Source organism: Manacus candei, unplaced genomic scaffold (genome assembly GCF_025592945.1).
Source record: "Manacus candei isolate 608988 ecotype Guabito, Panama unplaced genomic scaffold, ASM2559294v1 h1tg000400l, whole genome shotgun sequence".
Taxonomy (NCBI): domain Eukaryota; kingdom Metazoa; phylum Chordata; class Aves; order Passeriformes; family Pipridae; genus Manacus; species Manacus candei.
In genome coordinates this window covers 17,721-31,082 of record NW_026138448.1, presented here as the reverse complement: position 1 = coordinate 31,082, position 13,362 = coordinate 17,721, and the positions used below count along the sequence as shown (strand labels likewise).

Here is a 13,362-nt window from a genome sequence, read left to right as displayed (position 1 = left end):
ACCCCCTCCTGGCAGCCATATTGCCCCCGTGGGTTGCCATGGCAACCCTCTGAGGTCATGGCGGCCATATTGCCCTGTGTGTGACCCCGCCCCTTTTTGGCAGCCATATTACCCCTGTGGCCACTCCCCCAACCCCTTGGTGGCCAGATTGCCCCTGTGGGTTACCATGACAACCCTCGGAGGTCATGGCGGCCATATTGACCTGTGAGTGACCCCGCCCCCTCCCGACCACCATATTGCCTCCTTAGCCCCTCCCCTGACCCCTTGGCGGCCATATTGCCCCTGTGTGTGACCCCACCCCCTCCTGGTGGCCATATTGCCCTGTGTGTGACCCCACCCCCTCCCAGCAGCCATATTGTCCTGTGTGTGACCCCACCCCCTCCCAGCCACCATATTGCCCTGTGTGTGGCTCCACCCCCTCCTGGCAGCCATATTGCCCCCGTGGGTTACCATGGCAACCCTCGGAGGTCATGGCGGCCATATTGCCCTGTGTGTGACCCCGCCCCTTTTTGGCAGCCGTATTACCCCTGTGGCCACTCCCCCGACCCCTTGGTGGCCAGATTGCCCCCATGGGTTACCATGACAACCCTCGGAGGTCATGGCGGCCATATTGACCTGTGAGTGACCCCGCCCCCTCCCGACCACCATATTGCCTCCTTAGCCCCTCCCCTGACCCCTTGGCGGCCATATTGCCCCTGTGTGTGACCCCGCCCCTTTTTGGCAGCCATATTGCCCTGTGTGTGGCTCCACCCCCTCCTGGCAGCCATATTGTCCCCGTGGGTTACCATGGCAACCCTCGGAGGTCATGGCAGCCATATTGACCTGTGAGTGACCCCCCCCCCTCCAGACCGCCATATTGCCTCCTTAGCCCCTCCCCTGACCCCTTGGTGGCCATATTGCCCTGTGTGTGACCCCGCCCCTTTTTGGCAGCCATATTACCCCTGTGGCCACTCCCCTGACCCCTTGGCGGCCATATTGCCCTGTGTGTGACCCCGCCCCTTTTTGGCAGCCATATTGCCCTGTGTGTGGCTCCACCCCCTCCTGGCAGCCATATTGTCCCCGTGGGTTACCATGGCAACCCTCGGAGGTCATGGCGGCCATATTGGCCTCTGTGTGACCCCACCCCTTTTTGGCAGCCATATTGCCCTTGTGGCCACTCCTCCGACCCCTTGGTGGCCAGATTGCCCCTGTGGGTTACCATGACAACCCTCGGAGGTCATGGCGGCCATATTGACCTGAGTGACCCCGCCCCCTCCCGACCGCCATATTGCCTCCTTAGCCCCTCCCCTGACCCCTTGGCGGCCATATTGCCCTGTGTGTGACCCCACCCCTTCCTGGTGGCCATATTGCCTTGTGTGTGACCCCACCCCCTTCCAGCGGCCATATTGCCCCGCGTGCCACCCCGCCCCCTTCCAGCGGCCATCTTGTCCCCCTCCCAAACCCTTGGCAGCCATATTACCCCGTGCATGACCCCGCCCCCTCCTGGCAGCCATATTGCCCTGTGTGTGACCCCGCCCCCTCCTGGTGGCCATATTGCCCTGTGTGTGACCCCACCCCCTTCCAGCGGCCATATTGCCCCGCGTGCCACCCTGTCCTCTCCCGGCAGCCATCTTGGCCACACCCCCGCCCCCTCCCGGCAGCCATATTGCACTGTGTGTGACCCCGCCCCCTCCCGGCAGCCATATTGCCTTGTTTGTGACCCCACCCCCTTCCAGCGGCCATATTGCCCCGCGTGCCACCCCGCCCCCTTCCAGCGGCCATCTTGTCCCCCCCCCAAACCCTTGGCAGCCATATTACCCCGTGCATGACCCCGCCCCCTCCTGGCAGCCATATTGCCCTGTGTGTGACCCCGCCCCCTCCTGGTGGCCATATTGCCCTGTGTGTGACCCCACCCCCTCCCAGCGGCCATATTGCCCCGCGTGCCACCCCGCCCCCTTTTTGGCGGCCATCTTGTCCCCCCCCAACCCCTTGGCAGCCATATTACCCCGTGCGTGACCCCGCCCCCTCCCGGCAGCCATATTACCCTGTGTGTGACCCCACCCCCTTCCAGCGGCCATATTGCCCCGCGTGCCACCCCGCCCCCTTTTTGGCGGCCATCTTGTCCCCCCCCAACCCCTTGGCAGCCATATTACCCCATGCGTGACCCCGCCCCCTCCCGGCAGCCATATTGCACTGCGCGTGACCCCGCCCCCTCCCGGCAGCCATATTGCCCCGCGTACCACCCTGTCCTCTCCCGGCGGCCATCTTGGCCACACCCCCCAACCCCTTGGCGACCATATTACCCCGTGTGTGACCCCGCCCCCTCCCGGCGGCCATCTTGTCTTGCCCCCTGACGCCACGGCGGCCATGTCTGGCAGGAGGAGGAGGCGCTGCTGTCGGAGATGGACGTGACGGGCCAGGCCTTCGAGGACATGCAGGAGCAGAACCTGCGGCTGCTGCAGCAGCTGCGCGAGAAGGACGACGCCAACTTCAAGCTGATGTCGGAGCGGATCAAGGCCAACCAGATCCACAAACTGCTGCGGGAGGAGAAGGACGAGCTGGCAGAGCAGGTCCTGGCACTCAAGGCACAGGTGGGAGGCTGATTAATAGCCGTTAGTAGGCGTTAATTGATGTTTGATAGCCGTTAATAGGCGTTTGATAGCGATTAATGGAGGTTTAATAGCCATTAATAGTCGTTAATTAGAGTTTAATAGCTGTTATTAGTCGTTTAATAGCGATTAATAGTGGTTTAATAGCCATTAATAGCGATTAATTGAGGTTTAATAGGCGTTAATAGCGATTAATAGAGGTTTGATAGCCATTAATAGCGATTAATAGTGGTTTAATAGCCATTAATAGTCGTTAATTAGGGTTTAATAGCCGTTAATAGTCATTTAATAGCGACTAATGGAGGTTTAGTAACCATTTATAGTCACTTAATAGCAATTAATAGAGGTTTAATAGCCATTAATAGCGATTAATTGAGGTTTAATAGGCGTTAATAGGCGTTTAATAGCGATTAATGGAGGTTTAATAGCCATTAATAGTAATTAATTGAGATTATTGGCCATTAATAGCGATTAATAGAGGTTTAACAGGCATTAATAGTCATTTAATAGCGATTAATGGAGGTTTAATAACCATTAACAGCGATTAATTGAGGTTTAATAGCCATTAATAGCCGTTAATTGTTGTTTAATAGGCATTAATTGAGGTTTAATAGCCATTAATAGTGATTAATTGAGGTTTAATAGGCGTTTAATAGCGATTAATAGAGGTTTAATAGCCACTAATACTCATTTAATAGCAATTAATGGAGGTTTAATACCGAGTGATACCGATTAATTGGTTTAATAGCCATTAATAGTCGTTAAATAGCGACTAATAATGGTTTAATAGCCATTAATAGCGATTAATTGAGGTTTAATAACCATTAATAGTCATTTAATAGTGATTAATGGAGGTTTAATAACCATTAATAGTCGTTAATTGTGGTTTAATACCATTAATAGCGATTAATAGAGGTTTAATAGCCATTAATAGTTGTTAATTGAGGTTTAATAGGCGTTAATAGTCATTTAATAGCAATGAATAGAGGTTTAGAAGCCCTTAATAGTCATTTAATAGTTGTTAATTAAGGTTTAATAGGCGTTAATAGTGGTTTAATAGCGATTAATGGAGGTTTAATGGCCATTAATAGTCGTTAAGTAGTTGTTAATTAAGGTTTAATAGCCATTAATAGTTAATTAATAGCGATCAATAGAGGTTTAATAGCCATTAATAATCACTAATTAAGGTTTAATAGCCATTAATAGTTAATTAATAGCGATTAATAGAGGCTTAATAGCCATTAATAATCACTAATTAAGGTTTAATAGCCATTAATAGCTGTTTAATATAGGATTAATAATTAATAATTAATATATTAATATCAATAAATTAGTATGTTTCTAAGTTAAGATAATGATTATTAATAGTAAAATTAATAATAGCCACTAATCAATACTTAATAGCCATTAATAATTACTTAATAGCTATTAATAATTGTTTATTAGACTTTAATAATTGCTTAATCGCCGCTAATAATTACTTAATAACCGTTAATAATTACTTAATAGCCATTAATAATTGCTTATTAGACTTTAATAATTGCTTAATCGCCGCTAATAATTACTTAATAACCGTTAATAATTACTTAATAGCCATTAATAATTACTTAATAGCTATTAATAATTGCTTATTAGACTTTAATAATTGCTTAATAGCCGCTAATAAATACTTAATAGCCACTAATAATTACTCAATAACCATTAATAATTACTTAATAGCTATTAATAATTGTTTATTAGACTTTAATAAGTGCTTAATAGCCACTAATAATTACTTAATAGCCACTAATAATTACTTAATAGCCCTTAATAATTACTTAATAGCTATTAAGTAATTACTCATTAGACTTTAATAATTGCTTAATAGCCACTAATAGGCGGTTAATAGACATTAATAATGGCTCCCAAGGCCCTAATTAGCCCTAATAATTCCCTAATAACTCCCTAATAATTCCTTAATTTCTCCGAATAACAACCTAATACTGGCTAATTAAACCCTAATTAGGCTAATTAACGCTAATTAACACTTTATAGAGGGGCAGACGCTGCTGCAGGTGGTGGAGGAGAAGGGGTTGGGAGCCTAATTAGTCCTAATAATTCCCTAATAACTCCCTAATAATTCCTTAATTTCTCCAAATAATGGTCTCGTAACAACTAATTAAGTCCTAATTAGACTAATTAGCGCTAATTGTCAGGTGGAGGCGCAGCTGCAGGTGGTGCAGAAGCTGGAGGAGAAGGAACTGGGCCTCCCAAACCCCTAATTAGCCCTAATAATTCCCTAATAATTCCCTAATAACTCCCTCATTTCTCCAAATAACGGTCAAATACCGGCTAATTAAGCCCTAATTAGTCTAATTAGCGCTAATTACCAGGTGGAGGCGCAGCTGCAGGTGGTGCAGAAGCTGCAGGAGAAGGAGCTGGGCCTCCCAAACTCCTAATTAGCCCTAATAATTCCCTAATAATTTCCTAATAACTCCCTAATTTCTCCAAATAACAGCTTAATACTCACTAATAAAGCCCTAATTAGGCTAATTAATGCTAATTAACACCTTATAGAGGCACAGGTGCAGCTGCAGGTGGCGGAACAGAAGGGATTGGGAGCCTTAAACCCGTTATTAGCCCTAATAATTCCCTAATAATTCCCTAATAACTCCCTAATTTCTCCAAATAACGACCGAATACCGGCTAATTAAGCCCTAATTAGTCTAATTAGCGCTAATTACCAGGTGGAGGCGCAGCTGCAGGTGGTGCAGAAGCTCCAGGAGAAGGAGCTGGGCCTCCCAAACCCCTAATTAGCCCTAATAATTCCCTAATAACTCCCTAATAACTCCCTAATGTCTCCAAATAACCGCCGAATAGTGGCTAATAAAGTCCTAATTAGGCTAATTAACGCTAATTAACACTTATTAGAGGAACAGGTGCAGCTGCAGAAGGGATTGGGAGCCTTAAACCCGTTATTAGCCCTAATAATTCCCTAATAACTCCCTAATTTCTCCAAATAACGACCGAATACCGGCTAATGAAGGCCTAATTAGTCTAATTAGCGCTAATTGGCAGGTGGAGGCGCAGCTGCAGGTGGTGCAGAAGCTGGAGGAGAAGGAGCGGGGCCTGCAGAGCGCCCTGGGGGCCGTGGAGAAGGAGCTGGCCCTGCGCTCGCAGGCCCTCGAGCTGCACAAGAGGAAGGTGAGCGGGTGCGGGGGGGCACAGGTGGGGCACAGGTGTGCCCCAGGTGTGCCCAGGTGTGCCCAGGTGTGCCCAGGTGACCCCAGGTGTGTCCCAGGTGTGTCCCAGGTGTGCCCAGGTGTGTCCGCAGTGACCCCAGGTGTGTCTCAGGTGTGTCCCAAGTGTGTCTCAGGTGACCCCAGGTGTGCCCAGGTGTGCCCTAAGTACACCCAGGTGTGTCCCAGGTGTCCCCAGGTGTGGCCCAGGTGTGGCCAGGTGTGCCCAGGTGACCCCAGGTGTGTCCCAGGTGTCCCCAGGTGTGTCCAGGTGTGTCCCAGGTGTGCCCAGGTGTGTCCGCAGTGACCCCAGGTGTGTCTCAGGTGTGTCCCAAGTGTGTCTCAGGTGACCCCAGGTGCGCCCAGGTGTGCCCTAAGTAACCCCAGGTGTGCCCAGGTGACCCCAGGTGTGTCTCAGGTGTGCCCAGGTGTGTCCAGGTGTGCCCAGGTGTGCCCCAGGTGTGTCTCAGGTGACCCCAGGTGTGTCCCAGGTGTGCCCAGGTGTGCCCAGGGGTATCCTAAGTAACCTCAGGTGTGCCCAGGTGTGTCCCAGGTGTCCCCAGGTAACCCCCAGGTGTGCCCAGGTGTGTCCCAGGTGTGCCCTAAGTAACCCCAGGTGTGCCCAGGTGTGTCCCAGGTGTGTCTCAGGTGACCCCAGGTGACCCCAGGTGTGCCCAGGTGACCCCAGGTGACCCCAGGTGTGCCCAGGTGTGCCCAGGTGTGTCCCAGGTGTGCCCAGGTGTGTCCAGGTGTGTCCCAGGTGTGCCCAGGTGTGCCCAGGTGTGTCCCAGGTGTGCCCAGGTGTGTCCAGGTGTGTCTCAGGTGTGTCCCAGGTGTCCCCAGGTGTCCTCTAAGTAACCCCAGGTGTGTCCAGGTAACCCTGGGTGCCCCCAGGTGTGTCCCAGGTGCCCCCAGGTGTGCCCAGGTGCGTCCCAGGTGTGTCTTGTGACCCCAGGTGTGTCCCAGGTGTGTTTCAGGTGTGCCCAGCTGCCCCCAGTTGCCCCCAGTTACCCCCAGATGCCCCCAGTTGCCCCCAGCTGCCCCCAGCTGCCCCCAGTTGCCCCCAGTTGCCCCCAGGTACCCCTAGGTGTGCTCAGGTGCCCCCAGCTGCCCCCAGATGCCCCCAGCTGCCCCCAGGTGTGCCCAGGTGTGCCCAGGTGTGCCCAGGTGTGTCCCAGGTGCCCCAGCTGCCCCCAGGTGCCCCCAGTTGCCCCCAGCGGCCCCCAGATGCCCCCAGATGCCCCCAGGTTCCCCCAGCTGCCCCCAGTTGCCCCCAGTTGCCCCCAGGTACCCCTAGGTGTGCTCAGGTGCCCCCAGGTGCCCCCAGATGCCCCCAGCTGCCCCCAGGTGTGCCCAGGTGTGCCCAGGTGTGCCCAGGTGCCCCAGCTGCCCCCAGGTGCCCCCAGTTGCCCCCAGCTGCCCCCAACTGCCCCCAGTTGCCCCCAGTTACCCCCAACTACCCCCAGATGCCCCCAGCTGCCCCCAGTTGCCCCCAGGTGTGTCCCAGATGCCCCCAGGTGCCCCCAGGTGTGCCCAGTTGCCCCCAGCTGCCCCCAGGTGCCCCCAGGTGCCCCCAGCTGCCCCCAGGTGTGCCCAGGTGTGTCCCAGTTGCCCCCAGGTGCCCCCAGCTGCCCCCAGGTGTGTCTCGGCAGGCGGTGGAGGCGGCCCAGCTGGCCGAGGACCTGCGGGCGCAGGGCGAGCACGTGCAGGGGCGGCTGCGGGAGCTGCAGGGCTGCGCCGCCGAGAACCGCGCCGCCAAGGACAAGGAGGCACTCAGCCTCAAAAGGGCACAGGTGAGGGGGTTTGGGAATTCTGGGAATTTTTTAGGATTTTGGGGAAGTAGGAGAATTTTTTGGGAATTTTTTGGGGATTTTTGGGGGATTTTTTGGAATTTTTTGGGGATTTTTTTGAATTTTTTGGGGAATTTTTGGTGGATTTTTGGGGGATTTTTGGGGGGATTTTTTGGGGATTTTTGGTGGATTTTTTGGGAATTTTTGGTGGATTTTTTGGTGGATTTTTGGGGATTTTTTGGAGAATTTTTTGGGGATTTTTGGGAATTTTTGGGGGATTTTTTGGGGATTTTTTTGAATTTTGGGGGGATTTTTTTGGGATTTTTTCGAATTTTTTTGGAGATTTTTTGGGGGATTTTTGGTGGATTTTTGAGGGATTTTTTGGGGATTTTTCGAGGGATTTTTGGGGGATTTTTTTGAATTTTTTGGGGATTTTTGGGGGATTTTTTGGGGATTTTTTTGAATTTTTGGGGGATTTTTTGGGGATTTTTTTTAATTTTTTGGGGAATTTTTTGGGGATTTTTTGGGGATTTTTTGAATTTTTGGGGGATTTTTTGGGGATTTTTTTGAATTTTTTGGGGATTTTTGGGGGATTTTTTGGGGATTTTTTTTGAATTTTTGGGGGATTTTTTGGGGATTTTTTTGAATTTTTTGGGGAATTTTTTGGGGATTTTTTGGGGATTTTTTTGAATTTTTGGGGGATTTTTGGGGGATTTTTTTGAATTTTTTGGGGAATTTTTGGTGGATTTTTGGGGGATTTTTGGGGGGAATTTTTGGGAATTTTTGGGGGATTTTAGGGTGTTTTGGAGGGATTTTTGGTGGAATTTTTGGGAATTTTTTGGGAATTTTGGGGGAATATTTTGGGCTCCACAGGAATTTTTGGGGATCCACAGGGATATTTTGGGATCCACAGGGATCCACTGGGATATTTTGGGATCCACAGGAATATTTTGGGATCTACAGGAATCTTGGGATCCACAGGGACATTTTGGGATATTTTGGATTCCATTGGGATATTTTGGGATCCCCTGGGATATTTTGGGATCTTTTGGGATCTTTTGGGATCTTTTCGGCTCCGTTGGAATATTTTGGGATCCCCAGGGATATTTTGGGCTCCACTGGGATATTTTGGGATCCACAGGAATATTTTGGGATCTACAGGAATCTTGGGATCTACAGGGATCTTTTGGGATCCATTTGGGATATTTTGGGATGCACAGAGATATTTTGGGATATTTTGGGGATCCGTTGAGATGTTTTTTGATCTTTTGGGGTATTTTGGGATCCGTAGGGATATTTTGGGATCCACAGGGATTTTTTTGAATCTATTGGGATATTTTGGGATCCACAGGGAAATTTTGGGATTCAGAGGAATCTTTTGGAGACCCATTGGGATATTTTGGGCTCCACAGGAATTTTTGGGGGATATTTTGGGATCTTTTGGGCTCCACAGGAATTTTTTGGGCTCCACAGGGATATTTTGGGGTCTTCAGGAATTTTTTGGGATCCTTTGGGATCTTTTGGGATCATTTGGGCTCCCCAGGGGTATTTTGGGATCTTTTGGGCTCCATTGGAATATTTTGGGATCTATGGGATTTTTGGGATATTTTGGGGTCTTTTGGGCTCCCTGGGGTCCCCGAGGTGCCCACGGGTGCTCTCCGTTCCACCCCCCCCGCGGCAGGAGGAGCTGTCGCGGCTGCGCCGGAAGCTGGAGAAGCAGCGCAAGGTGGAGGTTTACGCCGACGCCGACCAGATCCTGCAGGAGGAGATCAAGGAGTACCGGGTGAGGGGGGAGGGGCTGGGAGGCCTCGGTTGGGTTTGGAAGGTCTTGGTTGGGTTTGGAGAACCTTGGTTGGGTTTGGAAGGTCTTGGTTGGGTTTGGAAGAGCTTGGTTGGGTTTGGAAGGTCTTGGTTGGGTTTGGAAGGTCTTGGTTGGTGTTGGAAGAGCTTGGTTGGGTTTGGAAGGTCTTGGTTGGGTTTGGAAGGTCTTGGTTGGGTTTGGAAGAGCTTGGTTGGGTTTGGAAGACCTTGGTTGGGTTTGGAAGGTCTTGATTGGGTTTGGAAGGTCTTGGTTGGGTTTGGAAGACCTTGGTTGGGTTTGGAAGGTCTTGGTTGGGTTTGGAAGGTCTTGGTTGGGTTTGGAAGGTCTTGGTTGGGTTTGGAAGGTCTTGGTTGGGTTTGGAAGAGCTTGGTTGAGTTTGGAAGGTCCTGATTGGGTTTGGAAGGTCTTGGTTGGTGTTGGAAGGTCCTGGTTGGGTTTGGAAGAGCTTGGTTGGGTTTGGAAGGTCTTGGTTGGGTTTGGAAGGTCTTGGTTGGGTTTGGAGAACCTTGGTTGGGTTTGGAAGGTCTTGGTTGGGTTTGGAAGGTCTTGGTTGGGTTTGGAAGGTCTTGGTTGGGTTTGGAAGAGCTTGGTTGGGTTTGGAAGGTCTTGGTTGGGTTTGGAAGGTCTTGGTTGGGTTTGGAAGGCCTTGGTTGGGTTTGGAAGGGCTTGGTTGGGTTTGGAAGAGTTTGGTTGGGTTTGGAAGAGCTTGGTTGGGTTTGGAAGAGCTTGGTTGGGTTTGGAAGGTTTTGGTTGGGTTTGAAAGGTCTTGGTTGGGTTTGGAAGGTCTTGGTTGGTGTTGGAAGACCTTGGTTGGGTTTGGAAGGTCTTGGTTGGGTTTGGAAGGTCTTGGTTGGGTTTGGAAGAGCTTGGTTGGGTTTGGAAGGGCTTGGTTGGGTTTGGAAGGTCTTGGTTGGGTTTGGAAGGTCCTGGTTGGGTTTGGAAGACCTTGGTTGGGTTTGGAAGGTCCTGGTTGGGTTTGGAAGGTCCTGGTTGGGTTTGGAAGAGCTTGGTTGGGTTTGGAAGGTCTTGGTTGGGTTTGGAAGAGCTTGGTTGGGTTTGGAAGGTCCTGGTGGGGTTTGGAAGGTCTTGGTTGGGTTTGGAAGGTCTTGGTTGGGTTTGGAAGGTCTTGGTTGGGTTTGGAAGGTCCTGGTGGGGTTTGGAAGGTCTTGGTTGGGTTTGGAAGGTCTTGGTTGGGTTTGGAAGACCTTGGTTGGTGTTGGAAGGTCTTGGTTGGATTTGGAAGACCTTGGTTGGGTTTGGAAGAGTTTGGTTGGATTTGGAAGGTCTTGGTTGGGTTTGGAAGGCCTTGGTTGGGTTTGGAAGGTCTTGGTTGGGTTTGGAAGGTCTTGGTGGGGTTTGGAAGGTCTTGGTTGGGTTTGGAAGGTCTTGGTTGGGTTTGGAAGAGCTTGGTTGGGTTTGGAAGAGCTTGGTTGGGTTTGGAAGGCCTTGGTTGGGTTTGGAAGGTCTTGGTTGGGTTTGGAAGAGCTTGGTTGGGTTTGGAAGGTCTTGGTTGGGTTTCGAAGAGCTTGGTTGGGTTTGGAGGGTGTTGGTTGGGTTTGGAAGAGCTTGGTTGGGTTTGGAAGAGCTTGGTTGGGTTTAGAAGAGCTTGGTTGGGTTTGGAAGAGCTTGGTTGGGTTTGGAAGAGCTTGGTTGGTGTTGGAAGGTCTTGGTTGGATTTGGAAGGTCTTGGTTGGTGTTGGAAGAGCTTGGTTGGGTTTGGAAGAGCTTGGTTGGGGTTGGAAGGTCTTGGTTGGGTTTGGAAGGTCTTGGTTGGGTTTGGAAGACCTTGAGTGGGGGTGGAAGACCTTGGTTGACCTTGAATGATCCTCAGTTGACCTTGGTTGGGTTCCAAGACTTTGGTTGACCTGAAACGACCCTTGGTTGACCTTTATTGGGTTTGAAGGCCTTGGTTGACCTCAGTTGACCTTGGTTGGATTTAGAAGACTTTGGTTGACCTCAGATGACCCTTGGTTGACCTTGGTTGGGTTGGAAGAGCTTGGTTGACCTTGGTTGATCTCAGTTGACCTTGGTTGGGTTCCAAGACCTTGGTTGACCTTAAATGATCCTCAGTTGACCTTGGTTGGGTTTCTATGACCTTGGTTGGTTTCAGTTGACCTTGGTTGGTCTTGGAAGACCTTGGTTGATCTCAGTTGACCTCGGTTGGTCTTGGAAGACCTTGGTTGACCTCAGTTGACCTTGGTTGAGTTCTAAGACCTTGGTTGATCTCCATTGACCTCGATTGACCTCAGTTGACCACCACTGACCTCAGTTGACTTCCGTTGACCTCGATTGATCTCAGTTGATCTCCATTGACCTTGACTGACCTCAGTTGACCTTGGTTGAGTTCTAAGAGTTTGGTTGACCTCCATTGACCTCAGTTGACTTCAGTTGACCTCCATTGATCTCAGTTGACCTCCATTGACCTCGATTGAGCTCAGTTGACCTCCATTGGCCTCAGTTGACCTGCATTGACCTCAGTTGATCTCAGTTCACCTTGGTTGAATTCTAAGACCTTGATCGACCTCCATTGGCCTCGATTGACCTTAGTTGATCTCCATTGACCTCGATTGACCTCGATTGACCACCACTGACCTCCATTGACTTCAGTTGACCTCCGCTGACCTCGCTTGACCTCAGTTGACTTTGGCTGACCTCTGCTGACCTCAGCCGCCCTCCCCCTCCCCCCCCGCAGGCCCGGCTGACGTGCCCGTGCTGCAACGCGCGCAAGAAGGACGCCGTCCTCACCAAGTGCTTCCACGTCTTCTGCTTCGAGTGCGTCAAGAGCCGCTACGACACCCGCCAGCGCAAGTGCCCCAAGTGCAACGCCGCCTTCGGCGCCCACGACTTCCACCGCGTCTACATCAGCTGAGCCCCTCCCCCCCCACCACCCCCCCCCGGGGCCACCCGCCGCGGCCAACAGGCGACCCCGGTTGGCCAAGGTCAACGTTGGGGGTCGTCACCACTTTAGACCCCCCAATTCCCCCCTTTTTGACCTTCATGGTTGACCTTTGACCCCCCAGCCCACAGTGACCCCCAGGTGACCCCCAGGTGACCTCTGACCGCCCCATGATGACCAAAGGTCAACCCCGGTTGCCCAAGGTCAACGTTGGGGGTCGTCACCACTTCAGACCCCCAAGTTTTCCCCTTTTTTTGACCTTCATGGTTGACCTTTGACCCCCCAGCCCATAGTGACCCCCAGGTGACCTTTGATGACCCCACAATGACCAAAGGTCAACCCCGGTTGGCCAAGGTCAACGTTGGGGGTCGTCACCGCCTTGGACCCCCCAATTCCCCCCTTTTTGACCTTCATGGTTGACCTTTGACCCCCCAGCCCACAGTGACCCCCAGGTGGCCCCTAGGTGACCCCTGGCCACCCCCCATGACCAAAGGTCAACCCCGGTTGGCCAAGGTCAACGTTGGGGGTCGTCACCACCTCAGACCCCCAAGTTTTCCCCTTTTTTTGACCTTCATGGTTGACCTTTGACCCCCCAGCCCATAGTGACCCCCAGTTGACCTCTGATGACCCCACGATGACCAAAGGTCAACCCCGGTTGGCCAAGGTCAACGTTGGGGGGCGTCACCAGTTTAGACCCCCAAATTTTCCCCTTTTTTGACCTTCATGGTTGACCTTTGACCCCCAACCCCGTAGTGACCCCCAGGTGACCCCAGTTGACCCCGCCCCCTTTCCCCTCCCCCCTTCCTCCAATAAAGTTGTTGGAACCGTTCCCGTGGTGGTTTTTGGGGGGGTTTTGGGGGTTTTTGGGGGCGTTTGGGGGAATTTTGGGGGCTTTGGGCGAATTTTGGGGGATTTGGGGGGGGGGTTGAGGGGATTTGGGGGGATTTTTAGGGGATTTGGGGGCTTTTGGGAAAATTTGGGGGGTTTTGGGGGTGTTTTGGGGGAGTTTGGAGGAATTTGGGGCTGAAATTTGGGGGATTTGGGGAAA

At 51.3% G+C, this 13,362-nt stretch overlaps 1 protein-coding gene and 2 long non-coding RNA genes across 3 annotated transcripts; all 3 read left to right on the top strand.

The window, feature by feature from the left end:
• Window positions 1–2,333: 2,333 nt before the first annotated feature.
• On the top strand, window positions 2,334–13,076 carry LOC127465472 (E3 ubiquitin-protein ligase BRE1B-like; the record flags this gene model as incomplete). Its single annotated transcript, XM_051775986.1, has 6 exons — window positions 2,334–2,570; window positions 5,646–5,771; window positions 7,459–7,599; window positions 9,278–9,379; window positions 12,111–12,357; window positions 12,669–13,076. Coding segments are annotated over 5 exons (783 nt in total), but the record flags the coding sequence as incomplete, so codon positions are not given.
• LOC127465470 (uncharacterized) lies at window positions 2,776–3,236 on the top strand. Its single transcript, XR_007902213.1, has 3 exons — window positions 2,776–2,819; window positions 2,935–2,965; window positions 3,194–3,236. It is a non-coding gene; the product is annotated as an uncharacterized LOC127465470 (long non-coding RNA).
• LOC127465469 (uncharacterized) lies at window positions 9,464–10,261 on the top strand. The gene is made up of 5 exons (XR_007902212.1): window positions 9,464–9,501; window positions 9,542–9,641; window positions 9,682–9,761; window positions 9,862–9,901; window positions 10,202–10,261. It is a non-coding gene; the product is annotated as an uncharacterized LOC127465469 (long non-coding RNA).
• Window positions 13,077–13,362: the final 286 nt, after the last annotated feature.